This window comes from Euprymna scolopes, chromosome 16 (genome assembly GCF_053919585.1).
Source record: "Euprymna scolopes isolate OS-2025 chromosome 16, ASM5391958v1, whole genome shotgun sequence".
Classification (NCBI taxonomy): Eukaryota; Metazoa; Mollusca; class Cephalopoda; order Sepiida; family Sepiolidae; genus Euprymna; species Euprymna scolopes.
The window spans coordinates 21,594,047-21,603,919 of NC_136497.1; the positions used below are offsets into that span (position 1 = coordinate 21,594,047).

General features: G+C 33.7%; 1 protein-coding gene across 1 annotated transcript; it reads left to right on the forward strand.

Annotated features, from left to right (window-relative positions):
- Positions 1-7,487: 7,487 nt before the first annotated feature.
- On the forward strand, positions 7,488-8,268 carry LOC145296253 (uncharacterized). The gene has a single exon (XM_080142464.1). It carries the CDS (start codon positions 7,519-7,521, stop codon positions 8,230-8,232), a length of 714 nt encoding a protein of 237 aa, XP_079998590.1. The 5' UTR covers positions 7,488-7,518; the 3' UTR covers positions 8,233-8,268.
- Positions 8,269-9,873: the final 1,605 nt, after the last annotated feature.

A 9,873-nucleotide genomic window follows, 5' to 3' on the forward strand; every position in this document is an offset into this window, starting at 1 on the left:
AACTGTTAATTTAAAGGTAATGCAATAGTCGGGCTCTCGTCGTAGAATATTGCTATGCTTATATAAGAAATATTAGAAGAATAGAATATCTTAAACCATTAACAAATTAATAATGAAATCGTAGAAAATGTGCGTTTGAGGAAAGTACTAGCGATCATTGTAGGTTTACACATTGTTTATGAAATGTTGGTAGCTATTTTGCTTACTTTATTTTCACACGTTGTTTATACTTAAATAGCAGGACGCCCGGCGTTGCCCGATCGTAAAATATGCTTAAATATCATATGTTAATTTAGGTAGGTTTCGAATTTATCATATAACTATATTGTACCCAATATATGGTTATGATTTCAAAAGTTAAAAAGATATGACTTGGGTGCAATCAGCTAGAATCGAAACGAAAACATTTAGCTCTTCTGAAATATTCGCTCTCATATAACCTAAGGACACATGATTGTCAAAACCTTTTTTAAAATAACGCAGTTGAATATATAAATGTATATTTGTACATACGTAAAGAACACTTTAAGTCAACTTATTCATTCTAAGTTCCAATTTTGTTCAATTTTGACCCGTTAGCAGTTATTTTACCGGCGAAATACCAAACTGACTTTGTTCTACAGATTCAAAACACCTATATGTCAAGTTTCAAGTCTGTAGTCCGAAAATTGACAAAGTAGTTTGGTAGAGACCGTTCCTCATACAGCCAAGTCACTATTATATATGCTAACAAGTTGCCCGGCGTATCCCGGTCGTAAAATACGCTTAATGTGTATTTTAATTTATGCAGATTTCATTATTATTATTATAGAGTCAAGTCTCTATTGATTATAATAGTATAAGCAATATACAGTAGTGGTTTCAAAGGTATAAAAAGCTATGTGACTTAAGTGCCATCAGATAGAATTGAAGCCAAAACATTTAGCGCTCCAGTCTTAGTGGTTACCGTTTGAGCTATTGTTAGATGGATAAGAAATAGATTTTAAGAAAGTAACCAACTTTAACGTATAGATGTATATTTGTGTATGCGTACAAGAGCACTTTAAGTCGACTTACGCCTTCCAAGTTCCACTTTTGTTTTTCATTTTGTTTTTAATTAGTAGCTATTTTACCGGTTAAATACAAAATTAAATTTCTCTCATAGGCCCAAAAATCCTATATATCAACTTTCAAGTTTGTAAACCAAAAACTGACATAGGAGTTTGGTATAGAGACCATTCCTCAAACAAGCAGAAATGTCTCTTCGAAATTTCGTACGGATTCCCGAGATCAACGGAAAGATTCCCGCGTTCGACAAGATATACCTGGAGAAGGTCGGGGGGCTACATCGGTCAAAATGTTGTGAAAATAACACTCAAGATGAGAACAGTAGTCCGAATAATTTCATTTAAATAATATGAATTATCAATACTCATCTCAAAAATTATTTATTAGATCTAAAATTGAAAATCTTTGGCTAAAAAATACTGGTAAAAGATATATTAGATCAGCAACTAAGTTCAAGGATGTTTTATTTAAAATATTTAATAAAAATAAAACAATTAATTAATCAATAATGTTCTTAATCAATTCTAAACGTTCAACAAGATTGTCGATATCTGCTCGGTAGAAATTGAAAATCCAAAATAAATAAAAGCAAAAAAATAAAGGTGTTGAAAATGTTATTCTTTTTACTTAGTAATTCGTTTTGGTGATCCGAAAATCAACAGAAATTAATTCAATAAGTTTCCAGACTTTTCTTTGTACAGGCATTTCAAATTGTTGTAAACTCTTAAAAGTATCTTATTGCTCTAAATTTTATGAGATGACTGACAAATTTTTCTGATTTCAGTTTCAAATGAACAGCTACAGCAGGAATTGAAATACACCCTACTAAAGCCTGATTGTCACAGCTGGTAAATTTCAAAAATGCAATCTGGACGTGAGGACACTTTAGAAGAACGATATGCAATAAAATTCTGTTTTAAATTTGAAAAAATGCCACAGAAACATATGGAATGCTTCAGACTGCTTTTGAACCATCTTGCATGAATCGACCATCAATTTTTGAGTGGCATACGAGATTCAAGGAAAACAGGAAGTCTGAGAGGTGTCGGAAAAGTAAGGAAGTCAAAACACCAGAGTTGATTAGCATAATAAAAGAATTTCATGGTTGTGTGTATATGAGACAATAAGTGCAGAGTTTGATGTCAGTGTGGGAACTGTGCACACAACTGTTTACGAGGAACTGAAGATGCGGAAGATTTGTGCACCACTCCACAATTCCATTCTTGTATCAGACTATATAACTAAGATTGGCATCAACACAGTTCTCCACCAGACCTTGCTTCCTGTGACTTTTGGTTATTCCCTTAGTTTATAGAGGATGTCGTTATAAGACAATTAAGGAGATGAAAGCGGCTGTGACGGGCGTCATTGACCCGACAACACAAGAGGACTTCCATGGGGCCTTCCATACGTTGTTGGAACAGTATAACAAGTGCATTGCAGCCGGAGGAAATTACTTCAAAGGGGACTAGAGTTTTATGTGTGTACTATCAATAAAAGTGCCCATACGAAAAATAATCTGGAAACTTATTGAAGGTAAATTCGAAAATGAAAAAAAATCGATAACAAAATGAGTTTAAAAGAGAATTCCCAAAACATTTATAAACAATAAATTCCGAAACATTACGAAAACAGCGAAAAGTAAGTTAAGAACTTTACTTTGTTAAAATAAGTTTATAAGAAGATGAAACCTATTCAATAATTTGCTGATTAAAAATATTTTGGAAAAATAATGACCTTTAACATAAAAGATATACAAACCACCCGCCTTTTTTCTTGCTGATTTTGCAACGGAGTTCAGACCGGTCAAGTAAGATTAGTTTGGAAGAGTTTAGCGGAGAACTCTAACAACAAGAACAACAATTGAAGGTAAACGCCCACCCCCACCAATAAAACATTTTTGATGATGTCATTGCCATCTTCAATTCAGCGTAGAACGAACTTTACTCTCGTTAAACTTAAAGTGGTTTTTCTGTTGACATTACGAACCCCGAACTTGAATTGCCGTACAAGCAGATTTAATACCTCTCACGCCCACCGCCTTCACCAACTGCATCGGACGCAATGGTCAGTAAGATTTCAAGTTATCATTGGAATCTGCCATAACTTTAAATGATTTGTCATCAATTTACTCGTTTTTATCCCATTTATTTGTTTTAGCCTCTCAAGTCAAAATGCTGATACGAACTATGCCCATCCTAAACGAGTCGCAAACAACCGATCTGTATAAAAGCAGGTTCTCTCGTCAAACTCAACACTAGGCGATCGCTGATCTCAACTCACAGGTAAGTCTAATACTCGTTTAATACTCGCTGATAAATTCTTTTATTATCAGTTGAATTTTTTTTTTTTAACTTTCGTTGGTTTTCCTAGCTTAACAATTCCACGCTCAATCTCTTTGGTTTGCTTTTTCTAATTGTTATACCGGCCTTCTTTGAACAGAGGAATTTACACCGATTGGCCTATAAATAGCGCTAGTAATTCCAAAACCGGTGAGAGAGATGCAACTGCACTTCAACTGTTAGCCGAGTACCCAGCAGATATACACTCTTTCCTATCTTAGTACATTATTGTTAATACATTTGTTCCTTAACCGAACCTCGACTTGATTGTTCTTATTTTCACTGTTGTTCCACGACACAGCACTAATATATGGCAATTTTCATTCTGATTGCATTTCAATTCTTTCTGATTCATGCTTTGATTATAGTCAGTTAGTATCTTCCTTAATTTTCTGCGTGGCTCTGCTGTAACAGGAACATTTTATTTCATTAAATCGCTTTAAAATACATTTACTGAATAACAAAAAAAACGAAGCTAATGTTTTGACTCGTTACCGGTTCCCATAGCGCCATGCAGAAAATTAGGGAAGACTCTAGCTGACTATAATTATTATTATATCGTCTTTTTATAATGTTTATAAAGTTTTTTATAAAGTATTTAATAAATTCATTTATAAATATTTTATAATCTTTTTTATAATTTTTATAAAGTGTTTTATAAAGTATTTAATAAATTCATTTATAAATATTTTATCCTTTTTATAGTTTTTATAAAATGTTTTATAAAGTATTTTATAAATTCATTTATAAATATTTTATAATCTTTTTTATGGTTTTTATAAAGTGTTTGCATTATTTTTCACTTTATCCTCCTAAAAAATACTTTCTCTTTTACCCTTATTTAGCCACTTTTATCATAAGTATTTTCTTTATAATTTTATTTATTTTATTTATATCCTCTCTAGAAGGTGTAACACATAGTGAGATGTGGGTTTGATGAATGTATTTCGGTGGAACCAACAGAATTCGAACTTGCGCGCCCTGGTTTTCAGTCCGTATCGTTAACCACTTAGTTCTTATTTTATTCCTTCTCTGTTATTTATCGTTGATCTTGTTTTGTATTTTTTTATTTAAAATTATTAATAACTGAATCTTGGAATCGCAATTTCGTTTCTCGCACGATATTTCCTGGCATATAAACGATTTCCGAAAGACTTTGGCACAGATGTTTACTTCATCAATGCTAGTTACTGAATATCTGGTAATATCTTTGCAACCACCAAATTTATTCCCCTCTGTAAAGTCTATATAAGTAGTTGTTGATAGGCATGAGTTTGCCAAGAATTTTTTTCTTTATTTATTCAGTGTACATAAAACCAAATGAAACTTCAATGAACAGAGTTTCTTATCTTGAGAACAATAGTACGAATAATCCAGTCATTTATCTCACACAGACACAAATCCCGAGTCCAGTGAATGTGAAGCCTCTTGAAGAACATACCTCCGACTGATAAGTCGACGACCAAAATCTCCCAGAATATAACTGAACAGCAATAAAACAAAGATATTCATGAGAGAAACTTATAAGGTCCGATGAGTGAAAAACCTATTCAAGATCACACCTCTACTGATGAGACGTTGACCAAAGTCTCCCATCATATAACAACAATATACCAAAGACATTCATGACAGAAACTTAGTGGAACGATCAGACAGACATTGAACTTCGCAATCTAGTGGGAGAAGATATCTTCTTTTGTTTATAGCCTATTTATCACAGAAGAGACAGTGCTAGTATCTGCACTCCCTCGTTATTGTCATAGTAAGTGTTAGACTGAGTTTCAATCTGTTTCTTCATGTGAAATATATAGTCTGATTACAGAAATGCTTTGTGATTTAACAATTCCATGAGTAACATTTCTGTAAGATCATTTCTGTGAGGTCATTTCTGTGAGGTCATTTCTGTGATGTCACCCTATGTGATTACACTTAACGTTTGAAGATAATCTGCAATCGATTTGCTTATTAACAATGAAACCATTAGTTAAACGTGCCAGAACAATAACTCGATGCGTTCGTCAACGATACATGCAATAGACTTCGCTACTACTGATAGCCTTTACATTTTTGGACATGCCATGTTTGATGGCTATAAACGTTTCCATAGTTACGGTATTTTCAACTATCTTGACTTCCGTATACATTAATTTACTTAAGTGGCTACGGGATTTATAATTGTTTTACATGCTTTTCTGTTTCGATATTAAACTGTTAGACGCCACTTTATTTTACGACTATAAACGCATTGAAATCTATTTGAAGTACCTTTTCCCTCTTAAAGAATTAAAGAGCGTGGCTCAATTCAGTTGTATCAATTAATTCATGAAAATTGATCATCATCATCATCATCATGATTATCAACGTCATCAACATTATCAGCTTAAAGTCTGTTTTATGTAATGACATGCTGGTATGTATTGTCAGGCTTTTAGAAATCGACTTCTAAATCAACCTATCTCTGGACAGGTCTTTATTTATCCCTCTTTCTATCAGATCGTCCTTATCGCTTTCTTCCGTATTTTACTTTGCTTTCATCTACCAAGTGACCCTGCTACCTTAACTATTCTACATTTACTGATCTACGAATTCTCATTAATTATTTCAATATGAACAAAGAAAATCTTATGTCCTGCACATATCTCCCTACAATGTTCTGATTTAATCTGCATCTAAGATGAAAAAATCTAAGTCTGCCTGTTAAGATTCACATTACGCATTGTATCGTATTATGCTCATATTATTTTCCTACATTCTTGGCTACATAAAAAATATGTGCATTAATAAAAGTTTATCCCATGTGTGTGTGTGTGTTATTATCGTTATTATTGTTGCATAGGGGTTATATTTTAGAAGGGAACACGTGCATATCATACTCGTGGCCTGACATGCTTCCTCTAACCTAATTTTCCTAACCCACTTTACAAATATGTTTAATATTTTCCATTGTCCGTTTTTAAATTCCTTATTTTAATTTCATTTCTTTAACAGAAACAAAATTACATCATTACATTCCTTTTTCAATAAACAGATATCTAACTATTTTATGTGAACTAAACAATGGTAATTCTACATTCCATTTTCAATAACATTCTGTATTTATTTTAACTTATGATCGGAATTCTCAATTCCAAATCTAGCTTCGCAAGTTTAAATACTCAGCTATCCCATCTCATATTACTCACTTATAAGAACAGGCGGCTGTTCTTTAACATTATTATTGTTGTTGTTGTTGTTGTTGTTGTTGTTGTTGTTGTTGTTGTTGTTTAATTTATCCACATCGATTTTTTATGAAAATATATAATATTTTATGCATCGATTTTTCAATATTTATTTCAATACGTGAGTAGGGCTTGGTAGTAAGTAATGAAAATATGTATGGCAATTAAGCTACACAGAATTTTCTGCATTTCAATTATATTTTTGTTTTGTCGTTTTGCTTATCGTCCTGCATTTTCAGGAAACAGCACTCACGATTTTTATTCAACAATAAATAAAGTAAGGTCAGTCTTATTTTTAGAATGTAACTAATTATTATCTCATCATTATAATCATTATATCAGTCGGACTTTAAAATGTAGCTAATATGTAACATCATGTCAGTCGGATTTTAGAATATATCTAATTTTTCACATTATGTCAATAAAATTTTAAAATATATCTAATTTATAACACTATGTCAATCACATTTCAGAATATATGTAATTTTTCACATGACGTCAATAAAATTTTAGACGATAGCTAATTTTTAATATTATTTCAATCACATTTTAGAATATATCTAATTTATAATATTTTATCAATCACATTTTAGAATATATCTAATTTATTACATTATGTCAATCTAATTTTTTAATGTATCTTACATATAACAATATGTCAGTCATATTTTAGAATTCAGATATATGTAACGTCTCATTTAAGGGATGTATAATTCATTTTGTGTAGCGCGTTTGTCTTATTTTTTAATCTTGCTTTTTACAATAACGAAATGTCTTATCTCTATGATAAACGTATTACATTTGATAAATGTGTATATCAGCCTCAGCCAATGAAATTGGAAAATCTAATTTAACATATTTTTCTCCTTTTTTTCAGATTTGTCCGCTCAGTTTTGTCTGTTTCGATCACCATGAAGTGTTTCATTCTTGCCGCCTTCTTGGCATTCGCCATGGTCATGGTGAACGGTCAGCACTATGGTAGCGACCATCATGAGGCAATGCACGCAGCAGAAGAAGGAGGAGCTGCCCATCACGATGCGCATGCTGTTGCAGCTGGACACGCTGAACATGGATTACTTGATGCCCACCACGTTGAACACCACGACAGAGCTCATGATCTTGCGCATGGTTACGGATTGCATGAACACGCCGAAGAACACCACGGTGAGGCCGATGGAGTGCACCAAGAATACGCCGGCCATGCCGGACATGCGGCACATGCTGAACATGATGATGCTCATCATCACCACGCCGCCGTCGCCGCTGCTGCTGCTGCTTCTACCCATGGTGGTTACGGTGGATTTGGTGGCTACGGACATGGTGGGTTTGGTGGTTATGGACATGGTGGATTTGGTCACGGAGGATTTGGTGGTTACGGACATGGATTCGGTGGCTATGGACATGGATTCGGTGGCTATGGACATGGATTCGGTGGCTACGGACACGGTGGATTCGGTGGTTTCGGACACGGTGGATATGGCGGCATCGGACACGGTGGGTTCGATGGCTTCGGACATGGAGGATATGGTGGCTATGGACACGGGGGATTTGGTGGCTATGGAATGATGGGAAATGGTCTTCATGGTCATGGCTTTTTGGGTGGACACGGACTTCATGGACATTAGTAATTTTTTATCTTTTTATAACCACGTTTTAATGTATTTTCGGAATAATAAATGCACAATCTCTATGTAAAAATTGTTGTTCAGAGTTTCAATTTTGTTTTTAGTCATTGACCGTGGCTCAACGGATGCGGTTTTGCTTAAAATGTCATCGTCATAAATAAATTATATTGATTTTTTTAGAAAAAAGAGTGATAAACTCCATTTCTGATATTCACAACAATGTATTGAGTTGTCTTCGTTTTTTGGTTTAATTAAAGAGAATGGAAGAGAAAGGGGTAAATAAAAAAATGTTCATGAGTACTAGCGAAGTCAAGAGGTTGGAAAGTCCTGTTTGTAAAGAAGATAAAACAGTTCATATATAATAAAAGTATGTTTTTACATACACATGGGTGGAAGTCAAATTGTGTCTATTTGTTTATGTAGGTATGTATGTGCATGTTACATTGTCAAAGTGCGTCGGTGGATGCCATACTGAATTCTGGAATTGGTGGAGACCAAAAGACTATTTAGGGAGGCCAGTCAACAAAATTCAACAAACAACCAGCTCGATGCACTGACCTTCACCTGCAACGTCTGCAACTGACAATGTAGATCGAAAATAGGCTTATTCAGCTACAGAAGGGTGTTCAAGAAAGAAGTTTAGGTTTGTTCCGCGCAACGTAAATGATTTTATCAGTTCAATTATCTGAGTATGAAGATATAATCTGATTGGTCAAGACAGAAAAGAAGCTAAACGTTTGCACCAATCAGCGCCGAGCTTAGAAACTAAGCACAGATTCAAAATCATAACCCGCAAGCTGCTGCTGTCGTGGCCGTCTATAAACGCTGCTGATACTTGTAGTACTTCTGCTTCCGCTTAATCGCTTTTGTAAACAAAAACATAACAAGTATGCTGTTTCTAAAATGCACTTTAATAAACTCCAAAAATCCTTTTGTTATGAACGTGAGGGCAAAGAAAGTATTTTGCACCATTGGTCAGAGCAAACGAAATTGTTCGAACACTATCTTAGTGATAGCTGATACCAATCTCCCGTACAATGAAAGCGAGGCGTGTCAGTTTATGCAATAATTTGTTTTGCGATATCAATGATTAAAAAATTCACTGAGTCATTTAAATTTTATTTTTAAGATTACGTAACGGTTGCTGATATATGTAAAATCCGCTAACGTGTTATAACAAAATTATGCTCGGATTCCTAAATCGGAAAACAATTTGACAAGAGAAAAACAATAAATGTAAAAAAAAAAAAAAAAAAGACCTGCGAGAGACACCAGGTAATCTTATTTTAGATAGATAGATAGATAGATAGATAGATAGATAGATAGATAGATAGATAGATAGATAGATAGATAGATAGATAGAGGGGGTATTATTGTATAGCACGGGATATTTCTACTTAATTAGTCTTATTTTGATCTTATCGATTTTTCTGATATATTTCTACCGAATTGTTGTACGTCGATGCTTTAAGTTCAATTAAAAAAGGCTATTCTCTATCTCTATAAATTTAATATCAGACCAATTATGGCTTATTGTTGTCATATTTGGGCTGGTATATCTGTCTCATTTAAAGGTTCTTCATAAGGTGTAGAAACGTATCTGTAATTTAATTGGCCCCATCCTTATCATAAGTGTATTGC

Excerpts from the sequence above, each read along its gene's own strand:
- LOC145296253 (XM_080142464.1), top strand. The coding sequence starts at position 7,519 with ATGAAGTGTTTCATTCTTGCCGCCTTCTTGGCATTCGCCATGGTCATG.